Source organism: Pinus tabuliformis, chromosome 3_2, assembly GCF_031772625.1.
Source record: "Pinus tabuliformis cultivar Carrire ecotype Pingquan chromosome 3_2, CPIR1, whole genome shotgun sequence".
In the NCBI taxonomy this organism is placed as follows: Eukaryota; Viridiplantae; Streptophyta; class Pinopsida; order Pinales; family Pinaceae; genus Pinus; species Pinus tabuliformis.
In genome coordinates, this window is record NC_142302.1 from 277,659,364 (window position 1) to 277,685,106 (window position 25,743).

The window sequence follows — 25,743 nt, forward strand, 5'->3', positions numbered from 1 at the left end:
CCAGATTTGTTGCTCGAGGCTTCTCTCAAAAGGAAGGTGTAGATTATGATGAGATATTTGCACCCGTTGCTCGCTACACCACCATCTGTTCGATTATAGCCCTTGCTGCCTCGCAAGGATGGAATCTACACCAGATGGATGTCAAGACTGCCTTCTTGCATGGTTCACTTGAGGAGGAAGTCTATGTGGAACAACCTGAGGGGTTTGAAGTTCAAGATCGTCAGGCACATGTATGCAGGTTGAAGAAATCCCTTTATGGGTTGAAGCAAGCAACCGAGGCTTGGTATGAGAGGATTGATAGCTATCTGATGAAGCTAGGATTTACAAGAAGTGAAGCTGATATGAACCTTTACTTTAAGGTTGAGAATGATAGACCTCTCATCTTGGTACGCTATGTCGACGATCTCTTTCTGATAGGTGCAAACCCTCTTATTCATCCATGTAAGAGAGAGTTGGCTTCCGAATTTGATATGAAGGACCTAGCACTGATGCATTACTTCATAGGGTTGGAGGTCTGGCAGAAGCCAGGGGAGATTTTCCTTTCTCAAGGAAAATATGTTGTGAAGCTACTTGAAGATTTGGGTGGTGGACTACAAGTCCGTGACTACTCCGATGGAACTTAACTTCAAGAAGTTATGCGGAAGTGTTGCTGGGCCCGATTTGGGAAATCTTTCTGAGTATCGTCAACTCATAGGGGCCTTGATGTTCTTGGTGAACTCTCGTTCGGACATATGTTTTGCAGTGAACACATTGAGTCAATTTATGGATGAGCGTCATCATATACATTGGATTGCTGCCAAAAATCTCTTGAGATATCTCCGGGGCACAATCACTTATGGATTGAGATACACTGTCGGGAATGTCAAGCTCCATGGTTATTCTGATGTAGACTGGGCTGGCAGTGTGGTGGATCGCAAAAGCACATTAGGATGCTGCTTCTCTCTAGGTTCTGCTTCAATATCATGGATGAGCAAGACGCAGAAGTCAGTTGCTTTAAGCACCGCTGAGGCTGAATACATTGCCGCTAGTTTGGCCTCTTGTGAAGCTGTCTCGTTGAGAGAGCTCTTTAGTGAGTTGTTTGGACATGTGTTGGATACCACCATGATCTTTTGTGAAAACCAGAGTGGGATTCATCTTTCTGAGAATCTCGTGTTTCATGATCGCTTCAAGCATATTGATATCATGTACCACTTTATCTGGGATATGGTACAACAGGGAGCAATAAGGCTCCATCATATTGGCACTGATGAGCAGGTTGCCGATATTCTTATGAAGCCCCTTGGGAAGGTCAAATTCTTAACCTTCTGTGAACGACTTGGAGTCGTGGAGAGACCCTCTTATGAGGGTCTTGTATGAGATGGATAGTGAGCTGTTGGAAATAATACTGGGGGGGGGTGAATCAATATTATCAGATCAATAATTTAATTTCCCAAACATATTTATATACGCTACTTCAGCTAAGTGAACTAGCGTGTACACGCGACTGTACTTAAAGCAACTAGCGTATATGAAGAGAACTTTTGTTTTAGACAGTTTATCATGTATTGAACTTTAATCAGTATATCAAAGAATTATCAGATAGTGCAGTAAAAGCATAATAAAGCATCACACATAAGAAACACACATGAACACCAAGATATAAGGTGGAAACCCGATGTGGGTAAAAACCACCTGCTGCTGTCGTCTCTGTCTTCTTTTAATAATAAGAAAAACTGTTTACAATCTTGTACTGGTGCAGACTCATATCAGTACGCAGGCACCCACTTGCAGAAGGCTACAACCTTCTCTCGTTCTCCAGCTACTACTGGAAAGGAGCTACAAACCCCTAGCTCTTGTACTAGCCAATGTGTTTACTAATACATAGGTGCCAACCTACAAAAAACTTCACTCTTCTGCCAGGGACCACGTTTCATGAATTTTCAGACTGGATACTCCTGGAACATAACACCACAATCTGAAGGCCACGTTTCATTCAATTTTCATACTGGACCCATCAACAACATCATAACTGCAATATAATCATCAAGTACATCTGCATCAACCAATGACTGAACCTAAATCTTATTATTCAGAACATAGTCACCAGAATACAGTCACCAGAACCCAAAGCAGAATCCAAAACTCTGCAACAGCAAACAGAAACCACTGAAACATACTTTATAAGGTATACGCTACTTCCATGTGTCGAACCTACGTGTATACGCGCTTTTATTAAAGCCAACCAGCGTACACATCTGTAAATATTAATTCATAATTTTTGCAGCTATTCCAGACTTCAGTTATACTCAGATCATAATATTTACAGAATAACACATGCATCAGTATTCGGATCTAGATTATACATGATCAAACCATATAATGATAAGTCAATTTAAGCCTTAAGATTCTGATCCATCATTAGATCTTATTCCTCATCAACCGTTAAGGTTCATCCTTGGTTTAGATCCAACAAAGCACCATAAGCCAATAACCTACATACTAGATCTCACACTTCATCAGATATTCAATACTTGCATGCCTTGGCCTAATGATCTTCTCCTCCTTATATAGTTTTAGGCCTTTCTCAATACCATGGATCAAAACCACTTAAGATCAATACCTTGGACCAATTACCTAGGGTCAATACCTAGGACCAAATACCTTGGACCAATACCATGGGTCAAAATACCTTGGACCAAATACCACGGACCAAAAGCTTAGTTTTCCAACATATACGCGCTTTTCCTTCTGTGAAAGTGTGTGTGTACGTATAAGCGACTTGTGTTCAGTGAACCTGCGTGTATATGCAGCTTGGTCAAGGTGAACCTGCATATACCTCTTTTTCTTCATTCTTTGTAGTCTGATCTGTAATTCTTTGCTGTTGTCATGCTGCACTGTGATCTTTCATCTGAGTGAGTTGCCATCAAGGACAACACCTATATCATAATGCCAACATTGGGAGCTCCAGGGGGCTTGAGGTACTTCTTGGAGTGATGAGTGACCATAGGGTGACTCACCCTCCCCTAGTGGTGCGCTGTGTACAGGGTGAATGGTTCACCTTCCCCTGTGATACCCCATGGTGGCATATGCATAGGCTGAGTGGTTCACCCTCCCTTATGGCATATGAGCAGGATGAATGGTTCACCTTCTCCTGCCGACACATCCTACCCATGCAGTTCGGGACTCATGGTAAGGACTTCTCATTTGGCCAATGAGTAGGGAAATGAGGATAGGGACCATAGTACTACCGATGGATGCATTGTGTACTACCGTACTCCCTATGCTAGGATGTTGATATTGATCTGGGATTAATGGAAATTGACTACGGGTCAGTTAAGAGTGGTATGACACACTCTCTGTAGTTGGAGACTGACTTCGGGTCAGTGGAGAATGGTATGATACGTTCTCGATCATTTCTTCTTTCTTCATGGTTCAGCAGAGCAGAGCAGGGCAGTGCAGTGACAAGGATGGTACAGATTGTCAGACAATTTGGCAGGTGATGTTCTCCTTAGTTAAGAGGGAGTGTTAAATTTGGCAACTAGGGCCAAACATCACTTTGGATAGCTCTTATGAGGCAACTGATATTTTTCTTGGATTCCTCTTTTTGAGAGGTGTAGGATTGATCTAAAGATCATCCCATTCTGACATGTACAAATGAAGTTATGAATTTATTTTGATTATGGACAAATTGTCAAGGTCGACCAACCATCAAATTAGCCTCCTCCAACCTTCAATGTTGCATATAAATACAAGGTGCCTCCTCCTCATTTTGGCATCTCAGCTCATTCATCTTTCTCTCTCTCATCTTGATTGGGTATGGATTTCTGGGCCTCTCTCTCTCTCCACACGTGTGAAAGGAAGACTGTCTTTTCTAGTTGTTGCGTTGACCAGATTTGACCGAAATTTCAGGAGGCTAACTTTGACCAGCATTGACCCTGTTTGACTTCGGTTTTGTGAGGGAGACTTCTGTTTGGGTAGGCCGCTATTTTGGGCACAAAAATCGAGGCAGTTTGACCCTTGCGTTGACCAGTGTTGACTACCCTAATTCAGGGCGCTGCGTTGACTTTTGTTGACCAAATTTGACTGGTTATTTTCGGACTGTTTTGCGCTTCATTATCTTACTGTTGGAGGCTGAGTTGACCAAGGTTGGCTGAGCTGTTTTAGAGGTCAATTTCAGCCGTGTTGACCAGCGTTGACTTTCTGGTTAGGGTTTTCTGTTTTTGCTGTTTTGACTAATCAGTTTGGGCAAGTGAATATTGTAAATTGTACTCTTTGTGTGCTGAACTTTTGAAGAATTATAAGAATTGATCAAGGGTTTCCCCACATTGGGGTTTGTCCCTGGCTGGTGCCATATCTTGTGTCCTCTTGTGTTGGCTTGTCTTCTACTGTTATTGTTTATGTTCTATCTGCATTTTACTATCATGTTGATGTGATTGCTATACTGAATATGATATTGGGCTAATAAAGAAAACTGAATTAAAATTGCTCTAAGCATAAAACATACCATTGTTATCCTAAAATTAACAAAGTGGAATGAAACAACTTTAATTTCTGGGGATCAATGGTGTAGTCATATCCCTAACACAGAACGTCGAATTCAAATAAGAATGCGTTTGGGTCTTTGGAGGTCATTCCATGAAAATTTGGAAGATTTTGAAGTGGAATAGCTTTCAGTGGTGCATTGGCTTCTGGGTCGACGATAGGGTACTGTATGGTCGAAATTTGCGTGCCTGATACCTGCCCTGCCATTTGATTAAAAATATGCCAGTAACCCTCAGGAATCCCAAAATCAGGAGATACTAACTGAAAAAGACTGGTATGGTGGTGAAACTCTGAACCTTGTTTAGGTCTTACAACACTACTTGAATTAGGAATTTCAATTCCCTCTCTCACAATAGGTGTCTTAGGAGGCTCCTGCTCAGGAGCTTGAGGGTGTGGATCACTCATTTCACCTTTTCCTTCCTTCAAATTACAAGAGTGCTCCTCAATCTTGCTTAAAGGATCGAGATGCTTGCTTTCTAAATCTTGAAAGGTCTGTTCAGATCCCAAGGTTTTGTCATGAATCTACAGTATAACCCTTCCAAGATACTGTTCGGGGGCATACCGAGGCTTGAGATTTTTCTCTTTGGATGATTTTGTCTATAAAGGTTGCTCGTCCAAGGCCAACTTGACCTTGGCTTTTGGTACTTTTTGAAGTAGGTTTTTGATCTATTTCTATCTAGTTTCTACCTCTAATTTTCTTCCTAGTGATGCATACTAAATAGCTTGAATCTATCAACCGAGGGAAAACACTAGCACAAGTTTCTTTTTACCAGGGTGCGTGCGAAGGTTCTTACCTTTCTCTTTAATATCCAAACCTCAGGGAGTCAGATATGCAACTAGATACAATAGCACTCTCTTTTGACAACCTCCCCGACAACGACGCCAAAATGTTGGGGCAAATAATTGTTCTAAAGAATCAACTAACTATCACATGTTAAATTATCAACTCGAGGATTCGTCTGGTTATTTCAAGGTTCTCTGCAAAGTATATGCAAGAGATGGTTCTGAAACTAACACTAACTAATTCTCTAACAACAAGCAGATTGACTAGAATGAAAGAATCAATTCCTATCTTGAAGCATGCATTTGAAATATCTAGCTTTCAGGTACACTGTGTTTTCTAGGAACCACTCAATAATATTGAATTTTGATCACTCCTAATAGGAAACAACAAAAAGATCTATAAAATGTTAAGCTGCTGGTTAGGAAACAACGATTACAAAATCAAAGGAACAATGCTGGAAAACCATACTCATGAAACAGGAAAGAAGGAATAGCAAGGGAGAAGTGAAACTAGTATAAAAGAACCAACAATTAAGAGATAATCTCTAAGAAACAACAGTAAAGCAACGACAATTATGAATCTACTCATAAAGGAACCATATATGCAAATCAATATCATGACTATCAATCGTATCTCTACTCAAAGGAAACATGATTACAATTAATCTAGCAAATAAATTATCGACGAAAAGGGATAAAATGCAAACTTAATAATATAAATGAAGACATTGCCTCATCTAGGAGCGGGCCCGAACTACCAGAGTCAAACTGCCTTGTAGAAAAGATCAAAATAGTGGATTAACTCCCAAAAGTAAAGGCTTGCATTATATATGAAAAATGATTATAGTCAGTGCTTTTAGCGAGTCTATCAAATGGATGAAAAAGTTACATAAAAAACTTCCTTTCGGGACACAGGCTCCTCTCTTTATGCTACAGTCGAGGGAGATAAAAACAATAAATCTTTTAACAAAGAGTAATCTCGAGAATCGAAAGATTCTCAAGATGCTTGTTTTTAGTTACAAAGAGTCTTAATATCGCCCATACAAGAAAATCAAGGGCTTTGTCCCTAACAGATTTACTTAGATAAGAATCAGCCTCGCTTGATTTGCCACAGTTGGTTGAAACAACATCACACTATTCCGATTTTACCACGAACAGTTCTGGAAACAACATCAAGTGCCAACTGACCCTGTTATATCACAAAATCCTTGTTCATAGTAAAGATTCAACCATGAATAATAACATTTTTATAATCAGAATAGTACATCTAAGAGGCGAAAGAATAAAAGTAAATACGAGTTAATATATCATAAATATAAGAAAAGACAAGGAAACAACATTAAAACTAAGGATTAGGATAAGGGAATCATGACAATTGTGAGGCCCAACAGGCACCTTGACCGGACCTTGCCAAGGTTGCTAATTTGGGCAGTAACAAGTCCGAAGTATCAATACATGCAATGGCGTTCAATGAGGCCTTCCACTAGGAGAAGTTTGTAGGACTTTAAAGTAGGTAGAGATCACATAAGGGGATTGAACCAAGTCCCAACAATTTTATTATCCTAAGCAGCCATGGCATGAGTGTTGTGTGGCCATTTGTCACAAAGCAGATTTGGGCACAATTGGGGTAGGGTTGATATGTGGGCTAGGTATCTGCAAATGGTCATTTAGAGGTAGAGGCATATTCTCTTTATTGGTAGAAGATTCAAGGTTAGGTGTCATACATGCATGTGTGCATTTGGAGGTTCTCCATATCGATAACCATAAGAAGACTTTGGTAGGATGGGTGAGCCCCTTGTGGGACAATCAAAGAGGTTGAAGTTGATGGGGCTTTTCTTGATTAGAAATGAAGCTATGTTGAGGGAAATGGTTTTGCAACATTTGAGGTTCCCATGGGGTGGTTTGATTAGGTAGTTGGGCCCTCAATTGTTGGACTTGAAAGAGGCCATACAATAATCGAGGCTAATTGATAGAGTTTGCACTTATATGAGGATGAGCTCTAGGGTACATACTACAACCTTCAAAGAGATGGCGTAACCCTAGTCATTGTGACATAATTTTCAAGACAAGGTAAAGGAAAAGAAGACAACTCCACCTTAAAAAGAATCCTCAACAACAATTTTTGGCACTATCTGAGCTTAATGCCATTAGTATAACTTAGTGTCTCACTATTAACAAGTAGCCTTAGAGTGCCTACTTGGGCATTGATTATTATGCAGGTGTATATTTTACTAACGTGTATTATAAATAAGAAAAGAGCAAACACATGAGAGAAAACAATTCAATGGCAATCACTTCCATTAACCTGAAATGAGAGAATAGAATGAAGGTTGAGGAGCTCCATCCTATATCTCTTTCTTCTTTTCCTGCCATTTTTCTCTACCATGTTCATGAGAATGAACATGATTTCTTTGCTCATGTTATATTTTTATTTATGCTTTTGGGGTAGCTGAAGGCACCCCTATAGATTGGTATCCCTGATTATTCCTTCTAGTCCCATTGATCTTCCTTTTGTTCAGTTGTTGCACGATAGTAAACTTATATTAGCCTATCTTATCTTATCTCCATCATGTTTAACTTTATATATATTCTCTATGAATAGTTGAAATTTGAATGTTTGAACAAACACATTGGTTATATTTGCTTAAAATAATTGCATGAGCGACACTAGCTTTTAGCCTAGTGACCTTCCAACCACTGTCTACATAATAGTCAAACGAATGTACTTATATAGCTAGCCCCCAAGAAATGCATTGAGATTTCATGTACACGTACTTGCTTCCTATCTAAAAGGGGATTTGAGGGAATGCCATATCTTTCTATTGTTCATCCCAAATTATGCAACCAACACTGGAACCAGCTTGTGAATTGGATTGTGAATGGTCTATTAACTAATACCTAAGTTACCAGGATCCGGATCCGGATCCGGATTCCAATACGGATTCGGATCCGGATTCCAATACGGATCCGCCAGTTTTTTGAAAAACCAGGATCCGGAAACATCAAGGAAACGGCAAGTACATGCAAATATAAAACATTTTAAAATTTTTAAAATTTAAAGTTATATATTACAAAAAATAAAAACGAACATACTTTAATTTTTAAATATATAATTTTTACATACAATAAATAATATCAAACTTAATATATCATTTATAAATGTTAATTAAGCATTAATTAAATTTATATAAAAATAAAAAAAATTATATGTGAATTTTTAAATATATAACTTCAATATAATACTTTAAAAATAATTATTAATTTAATCACAATAGAATTAATACATTATTTATATATATTTAAACATTAATTATTAGTTATAATATTTATATTAAGCAAATTATTAAACTTACTTTTAAAACTTGAAAAAAACTTTAAAATTGATTAAAATAAAAATTATTTTTAAACTTTAAAATATCTAAATAAAAACTTTTTAAACTTTAAAAATATCTAAATAAAAATTTAGATTTTTAAACTTTAAAATATCCAAATAAAAATTTACTTTTTAAACTTTAAAAATATCTAAATAAAAATTTAAGTTTTAAATTTCAAAATAAACTTTAAAATATCCGAATAAATATGAGTGGATTATAAACTTTACATAACCTGCGTTAAACTTTAAAGTTTATAATGTTTTATATTAAACCTTATCATATGGTCAAATAACATAAAATAATAAATTGGCGTTGGCAGAGTCCCCTAGTTTAGTTTCGCGAACGCGATTCATTAATTGGCAGACTCCCTAGTTTATTGGCGTTGGCTTGTGTTTGGATGATTAAATTTTCTGTTTTCGAATTTTGTTCTGACATTTGCTGCAGATTTGTGCATTGACCTTGACGGTTTTTTACCCGAGAGACGCTGGACCGAATGGAAGTTTATTTTCGCATACGCCAATTCATTAATCCATTTCTTATCATTCCTTAATTGGCTTGCGTCTGGATGATTAATTGGCTTGCGTCTGGATTATTAAATTTTGTGCGTTGACGTTGACGGTTTTTTACCCCAGAAAAGCTGGACGGAACGGATCTTTGCGGATCCGGATCCGAATCCGTTTCTGATCCGTGGATCCGCTGATCCAGCCATTAGACTTGACGGATCCGGTAACATAGACTAATACATAAAATAGGCTGCGGGTCAGTTCAAAGACTGCTCTTGGACTAGGTGGTTTGGTCTGAAACTAGTCTCCTGGTCCAGTCCAGGGACTGGTTCAAGGGTTGGCTTGTATGGGCTGGTCCAGCCTTCCAGCCTGATAAAGCTGGTTCATCCTAGCTAATATTATCAATGTTCTTTATCCCAGACACGAGGGATAGTCCTGGGACCTGCTTTTGCTTCTTTCTAGAAACTGTCCTGATTCCTGAATGGTTACTTTAGGTAATTTTGGACTGCTTGACAATATTAAAATCTAGCTGGAGCACCTCCAGCGTGCTCATGAAAGATTTTACTGTGTCTGCATATTAAGTTATTGCGTTAGGCTGGAAGCATGCATCACTCATGATCCTTTTAGTAATACAATATGTACATGGCTAAGTTGCAGGAAACGTTGCCTAGGGAAATGGAAACGAGGAAACTCGTACCATACGGCTTGGAAACTTGTTTCCGGCCATACTGGCCCGTTTCACGTTGGGGAAACATGGCCAGTGCAGCCGGAAACGAGTTTCCAGGCCATATAGCAGAGTTTCTAGTTAACATTTGATGTTTTCTTTTAAATTTTTGTTAATTTTTTCGCTACTAGTTTTTTATTCGGCGACTAAAATATCTTCTAGATGTTTCCAGATGCCTCTCTCAAGTTATAAAAAAGAGGATTTTTTTGAGTGGGGCAATGTAATGTTCAAGCCTATGGCCCTAGTGTTGATATGCAATTCATGGTAATGTTAAAGTAAAAATGACATTCTCCTTTATCTTTCATTTTCATCCTTTTACTTAAATTTTTAACATTACCATGAAATGACACAGGATGTTTGAGAGTGGTTTCGCCCTCATTGGATTTCATGTGGAGAAAGTAGAATTTTAGATCTCACTCACAATCCAGCAGACTTATCTGTTTTTTTCAGGATTTCAGGATTGGGGGGATTGCAATGTTTCCATTGGATTTTGTCATGTACTAGGGTATGGAACTTGTATTTAATCAAGAGAACCAAGCCCTCTATGCAGGGGAGACTCCCAATAATCAAGAGCACCTAGGGTACTAGGGTATGGAACTTGTATTTAATCAAGAGCACTAAGGTCGTTCGACTATGTAGGAGGAGACTCCCAATCAAGCACGAGACAAGAAATTAGAAATTTCTCGTCGCTGATTTTGGATATTGCTATTTTCATTATGTGATCATTCATGAGTAAATGTGATGTAAATTTAGAGACTTATAGTTTATACATTAACAATTGACAATTTAATCATAATGTAATAAATTAGAATGTATCATGTATGCTTTATGATTGCACATATTTCTTAAATGTCCTAATATATATATATATATTGCGTTTCCCCGTTTCCAAAATCTGGGGGGGCCATGTTTCGTACCTGTTCCCGTTTTGGAAACTCGTACTCGTTTCCCCGTATCGTGCAACTTATATATATATATATATATATATATATTGTGTTTCCCCGTTTCCAAAATCTGGGGGGGCCATGTTTCGTACCTGTTCCCATTTTGGAAACTCGTACTCGTTTCCCCGTATCGTGCAACTTAGGTACATGGTAATGAAAGTTTATAATATCATGTCGTCCAATGCATCTTCGTATCCACATTAAAAGTAAAGCCTGTTATCGTAATGAAGATGAATATATTGGACTGATTAATAAGGAGAAAACTAGACTCGAGGATCATAATACTCTTGTGATTATAAGACAATACTTTTCAGTTGATCTTGATGGTATATCCTATTCAGAGTGGTAATCTATGATGGTCATTCACATTGAAGAGATTACGGCAGTGCTTAATTTCTTGTTTTTCACTATCTTTGCAGGGTATTGGTAATCTAGTAGACAGGCATAACAGACATGAAGAGGCAGTGAAATTTTGCAAGGATGTATTGTGTCGGAAGCCTCTTGAATTCAAGACTGCTTTGCGTGATGAAGTGAATGCACCAATCCATGATGTAGACCTGGTCATTACAATTGGTGGAGATGGAACACTTTTGAATGCTAGTCACTATATGGACAGTTCAGTCCCAGTTTTTGGAGTAAATTCAGACCCTACACAGATTACAGAGGTTTGTTATAGTGTCAGATAATGAAAATACTGACTTTATGATAGTGTGAAATAGTATTGGTCAAAAATCAATCTGAAGGGATTAGGGAAAAGTCAAATTTCAAGGTTCCTTGGCTCTGCCCAGCTCTACAATGGAAGGTTGACTGGATAGAGCAAATGGGGTTTGCCAATTTTGCGATCTACGGTTTGCAACATCTGTAACTGCATCATTTTTTATTTATTGCCTTTCATTCAGGCATGGTTATGCCAAATATTATGATAGAATAAGTTTGTCAAGCCTTTTTTTTTGTTGTTAAATTTGGTGATACATAAATTATAAATGTTGTTTTGTATTTTTGCAGGTTGAGGAGAAGTTGGATTCATTCGATGCAACAAGAAGTACTGGTTATTTGTGTGGTTCTACGGTAGAGTCTTTTGAGCAGGTAAATTTGTCATCCATGGATAATGCTGCTATTTACAATAACTATATTTTATATTTGGTTCTGGAGACATAAGCGACTGAAACTGCTATTTGTGGATGAACATATGCCTGAAAATAGTAGCTAACTGAACATCTCCTGTATGGTGCTGTAGGAATGGCTTTTCTGATTCTTGGTTTTCCTTGACACTTTCATGATGGGGTGGCATAACTCAATTGTTTCATAATCCCACTTACCACCTTTTCGTCTTCAACCCCAGTATTTCTATAAGTGATTTCCATGACAAGTTTTCATTTGTTTGTGGTGATAAAAATGAAGAGATCTAATCCAGGATGGGTCCTACCTTGAAACTTTGAAAGGCTAGACAGATATTTTCTTTAATAAGGAAAGGAAGAGTTTTTTCTGGTTAGCTTATTCTAATAATCTTTAAATGCCAGATAATACTTTATCTGGGGTGTTCAGGCATATTCCTTCAAACATGGTTAATTGTTATCAAACAATTAACTGACTTCTACAATAACCTAACATCTCTGTATGTGCTTCTAACGTTTAGTTGATAGCTTCCAACGATGAAACAATCTACATTCTGACCGTCATCAGGACTATCTTTGGACTTTTTTGACATTAGTAAAACTGCCATCACTCTCAACAATTAGTTCCCTTTGGTGAAGTTTATAAACCCAATGAATGGAAAAAAATGAGTATCGGCACACCAAAAACAATCTTCATCCCATGTTTATATTTCACAGATAATGAAATAGCCACTTTTGTACTTGGAGTTGTAAAACAAAGGCAAGATCACTCATTTGTTCTACAGGAGCTGTCATGTGTAAAGTAGTGCTCTCCACTAGACATCCTAAATTGTTTTAAAGGTTTTTTGCTGCAAATACTATAAAGAATTTTGAAATTAAAGACAAATTACACAGGTAGAAGATAGTCAGAGGGAAACAGAAGAAACATGAATTAGTGTTAAAAGACTCGCCAGAGTATGAATGGACTTCGACCCACGCTCGTCAATCTCGATTCTCACCTGATGCGGCCAAGTCAGCATCCAATGCATCTTAGTTAGCAACCAATTCTACTGCATTAGCAATCAGTGAATTCTGTGTCAGCTAACGCACTAACATGCTGGTGGGGTCTATGCTTAAAGAAATGAAAAACCAAGAAAATATGTTAATATTTGAAGTCAATGTTGAATTTTAAATTCATTGAATTGAATTTTAACATTAAAAGTTAAAGGAATAACCTCATTCCAGGATGTTTGGTGGTGGAATCAGATCCATTAAATCTCACACAGATAAGATAGAATTTGGACATGTTTTCAGTTTTTTTCAGCATTTGTATGTTATATATGCAAAGCAGAACCCTGTAAATCCCTAACTTAAGTATATATGTGTTATCGGACTGGATGAACTGATAAACCCTGTAAAATCTAGATGGTGACTTCAGCCCGATGGACTTGGAGCTGCTTAACTTGCTAGAGGTGGATGAGTTAGGTGTTGAACCTTAAAGTGCAACCCCCCAATGGAGGGGTAAAACAGATGCAAATGCTAATCCAGTAAAACAAATGCAAATGCTAAGCAGCTTGACATGTAAGTTACATCTCAGTAGGAATTGCTACATGCATCTCCTAGGAAGAAAGAAAGAAAGAAAGAAGTAAATCTAAGAAAGAAACAAAAAAAATCAATTGATGGCATTGAAGGTGTTGTTGACCCTCATCAATTCTCCAAAGAAGGCTGAGAGATTGGATTCAACTCAAGGCTCCTAGTTAAAAAGCAATTAAATCAGCTATGGGGAAAATATCAGGCCCTAGAGCCATTGCAGAAAGCCTAAGGTTAAAGAGCAGCACTCACGAGACCCCCACCAGGTAAGCGCAACATGCCAAAGGAGGAGTTTTGCACTAGCACGCACTTTCGGTTAACGGTTGAGTAGTTTTGGGGTGGATCCCCGTCCATCTCCGCCCGCCCAGCCCCCAGAAGCATTTCGAGGGGGTAACCTACGCGGGTGATAAGCGGGCGCTACCCCCCGGAGTTGACAAGTCAAACTGGCAAGCGCGCTGATCCAGCAGTCTAGATTCATTCCGGGGGTAAGCGATAGATCCGACCTCTTCCTATCCTACCCGTCGGAGGATGGTGGGGACCACGCGCCATGTGGACCAATCCGCCGGTGCCAATTCAAGCGAGCGTGAGTTTGAAAGGTAAACAATAATCTGTCTGCGCCCTGCTTCTGTCCACTTGTCCCTTGTCACCATCCAATCCCATTTTGCCACGTGTCCCTCACGTGACATCATCCCATGTAAGCTGACTTTTGGACCCCCTTCGCCTATAAAAACCCTTCCCGCCTAGAATTTTTTGAAGTTTCACACTGCTTCTTGGTGCAAATGCCTCCCACCTTCCATCTGTTCTGCAAAAGCTGTCCAACCATTCAGCGAGTTCGGAGCAACTCCTCCAACGTCGTTTTTAGCTTCTGTAGGGCAAACAGGTTACCAGTTAGTCCTTCCACCTGCAATTCATTTGATTATTCGTTGGAAAATGAAGAAGGCGGCCCCTAAGCCCCCTAAAACTCAGGAGGCTAAACCCTCCTCTAGTGTCGAGCATCTCATGCACATCAAGGTGCAAATTGCGGACCCCTCTAGTGCTTACCACCTTGCAGACCTGCGATTCAACCTGTATGGTAGCCACGTCAGAGGGGAAGACCCGTTTCGGGTGGTCGACTCAGGCTTGTACTACTAGATTGCACTCTCAGTGCACCATTTTCCTGAGTTTGACTCATGGCTAGCAGCAACATATATAGATGAGAAAAACTGTTTTGTCTCCTCGACCGGGGTCAAAATCCTTGAGGTGACAACAAAGCTAATTCGAAAGGCCCTAGTTTACCCAAGCTCCTCTGAACCCCAGTAGTTCACTAAAACCACATTGGTCTACCATTACACAACCCTTCCAGCTGATGAACAACAATCCTTTCTGCAAATGGTCATGGCCCCTGTCCTACAATCTTTGCTTATCGCTGATAGTTTCCCTAAGGCAAATGATGCAGCTTGGCCATTTGTTTGATATCCCTGCTTACCTAGTCGAGGCCATAAGATTCCAGCTGCACCATTTCCCCACACCCTCCATTTCAGGTATTACTCCTTGTTGTTCTTTTTGTTTGTGTACACTCATGTGGATGAATTCGAGTGCCTGGTTCTCAGTTTGGTGGCTTCCAACAAACAGAGGAAGTCTGTGTTCCACTGGGATGTTGCTGCTAGGAAAAGACAAGAGCCTAGGGGTTATTCCCAGTTTGTATTCTCCTACATGGCCATTGCTTACAAAATCATTCATGGTGTTTCCCCTCCCAGAGTTCTCCCTCAACAAAAAGCAATCCTGCAACTCAACAAGGATGCTAGGGTGGGGCACTGGTACATGTTTGAGGACTTCACAAAAATCAGGGTCTATGGGTGTGAGCTTCCTCCTTACCGCTTACCTGTGTTTATGCCCATGAGTATTTTCGCTCTTGAATTCATTAGACAAAGCCTGAATGTAGACCAAGTGCACTTTGTCCCAGCTAAGAAGGGGTATATGTTTAAACTGGACAAGCCTGTAGGGCCTTTTATTGTTAATTCCAGGCAGGCCCACAGGGCAGTCGAGGAATTACTCAGGCAAATGAATTTTAACCTAGGGGAAGTCTAGCATTATGATCCTCATGGTGTCATTGCCAAGAGAAGGGAGAGCATAAAAGCTTCGACTTATGAACATGAGGATAGGTCCGAGATTGAATGGAAAGCTAACTTTGATTCGTGGCCTATTAATATAGAGATGGAGATCGAGACTCAAGCATCGAAGGACAAGGCACAAAAAATGACCGTTGAGCAAGTTGAAAATGTTGAGATGGAAGATGTACACCCCAGCAAAAAGGCAAAAACCCAAGAGATAGAGGAAGAAGAAATTGATACTAGTTTGGTAGAGACAAGACCGGATCAACCAGGCTTCCAGGTGACCTTGGAAGACCCATTACCGACTGCTTCCTCATCCTCTTTAGAGGTAGCTGTTCTAAGTGTGAAAATTCCTAGATCTAAAAATCTCAGGAATCCTACTACAACCAACTGAATCTACTTCACCTAGATTGTAAATTACATTACAAGCTTATTTCAGATTTCTTCTTGAAACATTGAAGTAAATTATTGAAGCAACCTACACCAAATTAAATATGATTTTGAAACATAGAAACTAAGCAAGGAAAGTAGAAATACATAGGACACCGTTATTTTTGACAAAAGTCCCTGAAAAAACCCACTGTGGGAAAACCGGTGCAAGAAATTTGAGGCTTTTATTATTATGCAGGAGAAAATTTGAGTACAATTCTAGGATGCTCAACTAGCAATCTGATACAAAGAGAATACTGAACAAAAGACTAGTGAAATGATCTCACCCTGTCACTAGAGAATCAGTGACTGATCTTGCTGAACTGGAGGCTCTGCGTCACCCTTTGCGTGGTCTCTGCACAGAACTGCGTCTCTCTCGACAGCTCCTGCATCACCCCTCCTGGGTATTACGTTGCCCCTCTTCCGGATCCTCTACTTGCGGAGAAAATCGAACTTCTGCCTCCCGGACTCACACCCCGACTTTCGACAATTGAATTTCGACTTCCCTTAGCAAGAAACTTGATTTCCCCTCAAGGACTGCGCTGCCTCTATGTCAGCACTGCGTGGGCTAGTGTCAGCCTTCATCTGGACGTCTTTCTGTTCTCCCTCTACCTCGTACTCTCCGGAAATTCCTTCTTCCAAATTCTCACTGCCCCTCTGCTTACAAGAAATCTCCTCAATTAATTTTTCCTTCTGAGAACTTCTCACTTCAGAAAAATCGATTTCCTTGATCTCTTAGCGTGTCTTCCAAATGACCCTCAAGCCCCTTTCTATTGGACAACCAATGGCCTAGATTAAATCTTAATCAAAGGCTCAGATCGTTTTGGCTTGATCCGTGTCTTTTTCTAGAAGTTTCACCCCTGATTAGATTAGTACCCATTGATATTTTAATTTTCTTAAGTTTAGACTTAGGAACCCCATTTAAAATATTAATTATTTTAATAAATTCACTTATGGGTGGAATTTCCCAAAACGCTTTCTAGGTTCTTTGGAATGCATGTGCCCAAGCCTCCCTGCAAAATTTGAGGCTTATGCTACCCCAAATGAACACTCCCTCTTAGCGAAGAATGTGCTCTAGCAATACACTGCTACTGCACGCTGCTTTGACTCTGAAGCATCGTCCTCTGCGCTGCTGATGTCTAACATGCTGTCCACCAACTACTGCTTTGTTTCTGCTACTGTACTACTGCCTTTGACACTGCCACTGCCACTGCCAATGCTACATCTGTACTGCAACTCCCTCTCAAATGCTGCATCTGCTATGCTACTAGCACTGCCACTGCTAAGACTGCATCCGTACTGCAACTCAGTTGCTGAGAGAAACAACTAAAAATACCCAAGACTGGACAAGTATCCAGTGGATACACCACGGTGCTGAAAACCTGACTGCTGCTAGTCCCACGTTGTCTTCTGAAGCTACTGTGCTGCTGAAGCTTTGCACTGTGCCTCCACGCATTGCTGCCTCTCTGCTCTGCGTTGCTCACATTCTGGCACTACTAATTACTGCATCTGTCAAATCAACACTCCATGGCACCAACTGAAAACTCCATCCCGCGATTGCTGATCATGGGCTCCTGTAGTAGTGTGATGATCCAAGAGGTGGGCTCCTCAAGGATCCTGCCTACTTGTAGCTTATCGAACTATAGTTCTATATCAGCCCACCTCCCTCTTGGAGGTGTCTTGCTATCATGGCGAACTCCTCCTCCTGTTCGATCTTTGCGGCTGCAACCTTAGGATCATGCTTCTCATCCTTGTCCTTTTTTTCAAAGGACACTAGGATGCATAGTGGCCCATCTCGCCACATCTGAAACATTTCACCTTGGAGATGTCCTTCTTTTGTCTCTGTTGCCCCTGCTGTCCCTTCGATGCAAGGGCTGCGTTATCCTCCTCCTCTACTTTGGGGTTCGACCCACTGTTGCTGCTGCTTCTGTTAAGTTTGACCTTGATCAGGGCTCTTCTCAGCTCTTCTTGTTTAAGAGCTACCCACATCTCGTCCTAATTTGGCAATGTTGCTTTGCCCAGGATACTCTAGACAAAGACTTGCCATTCATCTGAGACAAAATTGAGGGCCAGTCTAACCAACTCTGAATCCTGAGGTGTATGCCCCGCAACAGACAACTCATCACGGGTTTCCTTCAGTTTCGTGAGGAATGGATCCACGCGTTCTCCCTTATGCATCTGAGCAGATCTCAGTTTTTGCTCTAAGTACATCTTTCGCTGCTCGGAAGATCCCTGATACAATGTGGCCAAGGCATCCCACATCTCCTTAACAGTGCCTTTGCTAGCAATGTCGCACACCACGTGATCCTTGAATCTATCCAGGATCATCCTTTTCGCCTTAGCCATCTCATCTCTGTACTTTTTCAGCGGATCTGCATCTGCAGGGACATCTACCACTCTATCAACATACGTCTTGAGGGCATGCTCATCTAGAAGGAAAGACATTCTAGCCTTCCAGATGACGTAGTTGGAAGCCCTGTCCAACCTGTCTTGATCCCTCAATCCATAGGTTGCCATACCCTCCGAAAAATGTCGAACAACTCCCTCTTTCTCCCTACTGCGTAGCTCCTGGGCTACCTTACACACTCCTTGATGGAGCTGGTAAGTCTGCTGCTCCTCTGCTGCTCAACAAATGAGAAATACGGATTTCCTCGGCAAGAAATCACTGAAGAAGTATTCCTTGACTATGTGATCTTCTTTCTTCTGACGAATTTTCTGCCCAACACTCTGCTTGCAGAAAAATGCGTTCCTCTAGCTTTGTGCTGATGCTCTGCGTGGTTCCCTTTGCCTCGGCAAATTCCCGATCCGACAGTCTTACCTCCTGTCGGCTCACTCAGAGAGAGACACCCACGAAAATATAGTCCTCTTGGCTAGAACTGCGCAATCTCTCAGGGGATTTGAATTGCTGCTTGTCGCAGCAAGTTGGCCCTTGCTTCAGTGCTAGATCTACTCTTCCCCTGTTTCACATCAACAACTTCGATACCATGTGAAAATTCCTAGATCTAACAATATCAGGAATCCTACTGCAACCAACTGAATCTACTTCACCTAGATTGTAAATTACATTACAAGCTTATTTCAGATTTCTTCTTAAAGCATTGAAGTAAACTACTGAAGTAGCCTACACCAAATTAAATATGTTTCTGAAACATAGAAACTAAGCAAGGAAAATAGAAACAGATAGGACACCGTTATTTTTGGACAAAAGTCCCCGGAAAAACCCAATGCTGGAAAACCGGTGCAACAACTCTGAGGGTGTTATTATTATGCAGGAGAAATTTGAGTACAATCCTAGGATGCTCAACTAGCAATCCTATACAGAGAGAATACTGAACAAAAGACTGGTGAAATGATCTCACCCTACCATTGGAGAATCAATTACTGATCCTGCTGAACTGGAGGATCTGCGTCAACCTCTGCGCAAAATGCGTCCCTACCGGCAGTTCCCGCGTCACCCCTCTTGGGTATTACGCTGCCCCTCTTCAGGATCCTCTGCTAGCTGAGAAAATTGAACTTCTGCCTTCCAGACTCACCTCGGCTTGCGGCCACTGAATTTTGACTTCCCTTAGCAGGAAACTCGACTTCCCCTCAAGGACTCTGCTGCCTCTGCGTCAGCACTGCGTGGGCCAACGTTACCCTTCCTTTGGATGTCTTTCTATTCTCACTCTGCCTCGTACTCTCCGAAAATTCCTTCTTCCGGATTCTCATCGCCCCTCTGCTGCAAGAAATCTCCTCAATCAATTTTTCCTCTTGAGAACTTCTCACTTTAGAAAAATCGATTTCCTTGATCTCTTAGTGTGTCTTCCAAATGACCCTCAAGCCCTTGTCCAACGACATAGATTAAATCTTAATCAAAGGCTCAGATCGTTTTGGCTTGATTTGTGTCTTTTTCTAGAAGTTTCACCCCTGATTAGATTAATACCCATTAATATTTTAATTTTCCTAAGTTTAGACTTTGGAACCCCATTAAAAATATTAATTATTTTAATAAAATCACTTACGGGTGGAATTTCCCAAAACGCTTTCTGAGTTCTTTGGAATGCATGTGCCCAAATCAACACTAATTTCCAAAGGAAGTGCTACTGTTACTGAACCAAGTTGGCCTATTGGAAAGGTCATTGAAGAAAGAAACAAAAAGGTAAGGGAGGAGATGCAACAACAAATGGCATCTCACTCAGTCCCCTATCAGGCCAGACTTCTGGCTGCCATGGACTTGGAGAGAAATCAAATGAAGTTCTCCTTGTAGCACCCACTAGCACAGTCACTGCCTTCGAGCTCTCAGTTCAAGGCCCTAGACGTTTCCTTAGACTTGACTAGTGTCCCTCTATCGGACAAGATTAACTTCCACAGACAAGTGGGAGAAATGTTGTACAGTGAACTCAATAGAAATGCAATGACCATCAGCAAGGCTGAGAAGCTGCTAGAGAAAGAAGCAACAAGGTTGAAACAGGAGAGAGCTAACTCCAGAGCTCTACACATGCAGAATGAAAGTTTCAAGGAGTTGATTGTGAATTTGGGGGTAAATCTAGAAGACAATGCTGCATTTGAAGTGATCCAGGTGGATATTGGTGGCCACCCGCCTATTCCACCTAGACCTCCAGTTGGTTTCATCCGTTTCCTTGTCTATTGCAACATTTACTATTTTTAGCAATTTTTCGGGTCCTGAACTTCCAGAGCAGTTTTGACCCCCTAAACGATGTTTTTTTCAGGTCCGTAATAGGCATCAGCTTGTCGTAGATGCTATAGTACTCGGAGGGATCTTTCCAACAAGGTATCGTACATGCCAAACGAAGATAATATGACCAAGTTATGACCCCGGGAAGTTGGTTGCCCAACTAACCCCAACAGGGCCCACAAACTCTTGGTGTTCTATCTCCTGGGGTTAGCGTTTTGGTTGTTTAGGGTTTTTCCTTATTGTTCAATAATAAATATGCCCTTGAGCCTCATTGTAACACAATTCAGAGGCATGTAGCCGCCACATCTCTTCTCAGAGATAAACTAGAATCGCTCAAGCTAGTTTTATTTGCATTCTGTTTGTAAGCATATTTCAGCACTTGATATTAATGAAATGAAGTGTTATTTCTGCTGCATCTCTGTATTTATGGTTATATCTATAATTTGTTGTGTTCCTGTTTAAGTTCGGATCAGTGGTATCAGAGCAGTCCCCAACGAGGTCGGGATATAAGGAGTTAGGGCTCGCACTGGTCGAACCTTTGCAAGGCCAACCTCGCAAATCCCGACGACCTCCCATGGCGGAAGAGAAGAAAGACGAGGGGGCAGGAGACCCTTTCAAAATTTTGCTCAAAGAAACCCTCGAGCGACATAGGAACACGATGATGGACAACTTTGCCCAAATCCTTTAGTGACTACCCAATGGCGATGCATCTCCTTCCAACAACTACTCTGGAAGCACCACACCCTTTAAGGTACAAGTTAACTTTGACATCCCCATATTTGAAGGTCAAATAGATGCGAACACCGTGGATAAATGGTTAAATCTGCTAGAAGGATATTTTTCTGTTCATGATTTTTCCAGCCGGGAAAATATTACTTTTGCACTTCCTAAATCCGCCCCCATGTCAAGGATTGGTGGGAAACCTACTGTGAAAAGAAGGACGACAGTACACCCTCACTATTTTCAGCCGCACACACTTGGAATTCTTTTTGGGACGCTATCAAGGAGTAGTACTACCTTGTTGGGAGCTATGAGGATAAATACATAAAGTGGACCACACTGTGGTAGGGAAGGGACCAAGACGTGCCAAAATTTACCAATATTTTTCATACCCTTCGCATGAAGTTGGGTATCAGGGATTTTGAGCGATATTTGGTAATCAAGTACCGCGATTGCCTACACAGGTACATCTAGGACGAGATGGAGTTCCTAGACAATTTCTCGCTCGACACGATGTACCAGTACGTTGTTGAGATAGAGGAGAGTTTAAATAGAAGAAGCGAGACTTTGGATTTGCAAATTCGAAGCAAGGGAAAAGCGCTCCCAAGCCGCAGAGCAAAGGACAAAGCCAAGGTGGGGCGACCGAGGACAACCAGTCGAAGCCGCAAGCAAAGAACAACACCATGAAGACAAAGAAGGACACGGGAAAATGGTGTGAGTTCCATAAGACCTCCACTCACAAAACAAGTGAGTGTAGGGCCAAGCAGTCACTGGTGGCCGAGCTGAAGGCTTACGAATCAGACGCATGTTTCGAGTTTGAATCGGAACCTGACAAGGGGAATGACAAAAGGAAGCAGATCATTGATGTGGAGCCCAGTGCCACCGTGGCCACCACCAAGATCCAGAAGAATGAGCTTGAAGATCTAAAGGAGGGGGAACACCTCTTCCACTCACAGATGTGGGTGAAGGGTTCTCTGTTGGAGTTCATTATCAACAGCTGGAGCCAAAAGAACCTCATTTCAGTAGAGGTCGTGAAGCGGTTGGGCCTACCGACTACAGCACATCCGCAACCGTACACCATCGGGTGGCTTCACCAAGGACGAGATCTCCGTGTTAGCCAGCAGTGTCTCTTTCCCTACAACATCAAGCCCTTCACGGATGAGGTCCTGTGTGATTTTGACCCTCTTGAATTTGTGATGTATTATTACGACAACCATACTTGTGGAAGCGACATGCTGTATGAGTCTAGACCTCGCTCTGTGATTATTACTTTGGGCAATAAGTTGTACAGGATACCGGAGGTAGCCTCGCCTACTGCCATCTCTTTAGTCATTGCAAAGCAATGCAATAAGATCATTTAACAGACCAGGAAATTTGTTTTCCCTATGATTCGCCCTTAGGGCAAGAAGAAGATTGTGGCCACGACTTCCACACAGGGCTCATCTGCACAAAAGCAACAGATGGGCAAGGTTGTGGAGGAGTACAGGTACATTTTCTCCTCACCTATGGGGGTGCCTCTGCACTGTCAAGTCAAGCACTCCATCGATTCGACCTTGAGCGCGCCGCTACCCAATGGACCGATCTATCGACGCTCTGTTTTGGAGAATGATGAGATCAAGTGGCACATTCAGGAGTTGTTGCAGAAAGGGCACATCAGGCCAAGCTCATCACCCTACGGGAGCCTGATTGTATTGGTACAAAAGAAGGATGAGACCTGGAGACTTTGTATTGGCTATTGGGCACTGAACAAGATCACTACACGGAATAGGTACCCAATCTCGCAGATTGATGACCTTTTGGACCAGCTCAAGGGGTCCAAATATTTCAGCAAGATTGATTTGAAGTCCGGTTATCACTAGTTGCCTACCAAACCCTCCGATGTGTGGAAGACTGCCTTCAAATCCAAGGGGGGCCTTTTCAAATGGTTGGTCATGCCTTTTAGGTTGACAAATGCCCCCGCAACCTTCATGAGATTGATGGACGACATCTTGTGACCCTTCACCAATGCATTCATGGTGGTGTATTTAGATAACATCTTGATCTTCAACCAGAGTTGGGAAGAGGACCTCCACCATATTCGACAGGTCCTCCAAACCCTGCGACAACACAAGCTGTGTGCCAATTTGGAGAAACACACTTTTGGCATGACCCAGGTTCAATTTCTGGGGTACATCATGTTGAAAGATCTAGGGCATTGATTTCATGAGATTCTTCGTAGCATGATAAGCTTATTAGCATATTCTTTAATGTTAGTGTGTCTTCTTTATGTCATTAAATAGCTATCATAACAAAGAGACAAGAACACAAGATGTTGGCTTTCTGCCAGGGCCAAAACCTCTCCCTCTTGGAGAGGAAAACTCGCACAAAATTTTTCTTATAGATATTCCAATTGACGAACACCAAGACCATGACCCTTGACTAACTGAGCCACTCCAAGACCAAGACATCGATCCTCTTCTTCATACTATTGAGATCATCATCATCACTGTACCACAAAGACATTCATTACTGCTGCAACATCACTGAGAATATTATTGAGAGATTCATCATAGCTATGAGCTTCACTACTGTTGTGTCATTACATAGATCACAGAGATACTCTTCATTTCGAATACACCGAGACTGTGAGACAATGATCATCAAGATAGTGACCGTGTCTATGATATATGTAAGCTGAGGCAGAGTTTGATATAGATCCTTCTTGCCGAGGGTGTAGACACTTGTGATTGCATTTATCATAGCACTGAGATTTGGATCATCTCTTTCCACCGAGGAGTAGACTGCATTATCAATGCACCGAAACATGTACTAAGGAGGAGACTAAGAATTCTTGTGAGGTTTCAGATGTGACGAGATAGTATCCTTACTGTATCCATCCGAGAGTGTATTCCTTCAAAGTATGCAAGGTTGCAGACCCTGTACCCATCCGAGCTTCTTCAGAGATATGCGAGATTCTCTTCTGCACTTTTGCGGTGACTCTAGCTGCCTATTTATAGGTGTTATGTCTCCATATCAAGCCGACATTACCAAGTGAACTGATGTGTCTCCTTTGCAAGCTGACATGACTTTTATTTAAATTCATTTTGTTGGCCGATGTGACTGTGTTTTTTCATCGTTTTGCTTGCTTGTCTTCAAGAGGATTGTGCTAGTCTTGAAGGGCTGTTCTTAGACATTCGGTTGACCCATATACATTACATGAAGGCTCAAGAAGAGCTCCTTATATATGACTTTGACTCTTTGACTTTTCTAGACCTAAATTTACAAAAATAATATTTCCTTTTCTTGACAAGTACAGAGATCAAAATTACATTTGTAGATACCGTACGTAGTTACAATTTTCTTCAACACTCCCTCTTAACTAGGGAGGTATTTATAATGGTACTTGGTCATTCTCAATCTGAAGAATTTCTCATAAGAAGAATCAGATTGGTAACCCATTTGTATAGCATCATAGTAACCAACATTGTTTCCACCACAAGGCCTTGATTGACAGCGCTATCTCTCATCAGATTAGAGCACAATGTTGGCGAGACCAATGACTATAGACACCTTCATCATTGTCTCTCAAGGTACATACCCACCCAGGTGTTCATTGACTATGACCTTTAGGACTATTCTTATCTTGGGTTCCTAGTCCTCAAAGAATATTGGTCGTCTTACCTACTCTTGTTTTGGATGCCCTACACATCCTCAAAGAGCATCAGATGCCGAATGATTACCCAATCCTCCATTCTTTCTTCCAAAGTGAAGGCAAGAATGTTGTGTCTAGCTCTCCCTCTTAGCTAGGGAAGATATGCTCATTCCTATAAAGGAATGCATCCAAGCTCCTTGTGACCATGGACTTGCCAAAGCTCCCTCTTTATAGGGGAATCTCCTTTCCATCAACAACTTCTTTGTGGATCCTTCAATTGCTTGATCAACTTCTTTCCTTGTAGGGCATTGGCCATCGATCACTTTCCTACTTGGTTCGTCATGTCATTTCTTTCTTCATGGAAAGTGGCCTTCTTGGTACATATCTGGAACCTTCTTCATCTAGCTACTTCTTTCTCTTCATGCTTCTTTCAAGAATTCCATCCACCACATGAATGGTAGTTGTCCTTGTGCTTCTTGTTTTGGTAGCCCTGCATGAACTCATCTAGACATTATTCAAGAAATCAAGGCATAACATTAAATCAAATTGTACCTTTTGAGATGGCTCTTTATCATGACATCTTTCTGTAGGTATCAACATCTTGCATACATGTTGACACATTTCCCAAAGATATATATTGTCAAGGGTCTTTATCTTTTCTAGAC

At 41.0% G+C, this 25,743-nt stretch overlaps 1 protein-coding gene across 2 annotated transcripts in view; it reads left to right on the forward strand.

Moving 5' to 3' along the window:
* The window catches only part of NADK3 (NAD(H) kinase 3), a 194,212-nt gene that overhangs the window by 19,192 nt on the left and 149,277 nt on the right, over nt 1-25,743 (forward strand). For both annotated transcript variants that reach the window (XM_089416242.1, XM_089416241.1), the window contains exons 2-3: nt 11,269-11,514; nt 11,855-11,935. In XM_089416242.1, coding sequence (XP_089272368.1) covers nt 11,269-11,514; nt 11,855-11,935 — 327 coding nt within the window. The remainder of the gene's footprint in view (nt 1-11,268; nt 11,515-11,854; nt 11,936-25,743) is intronic.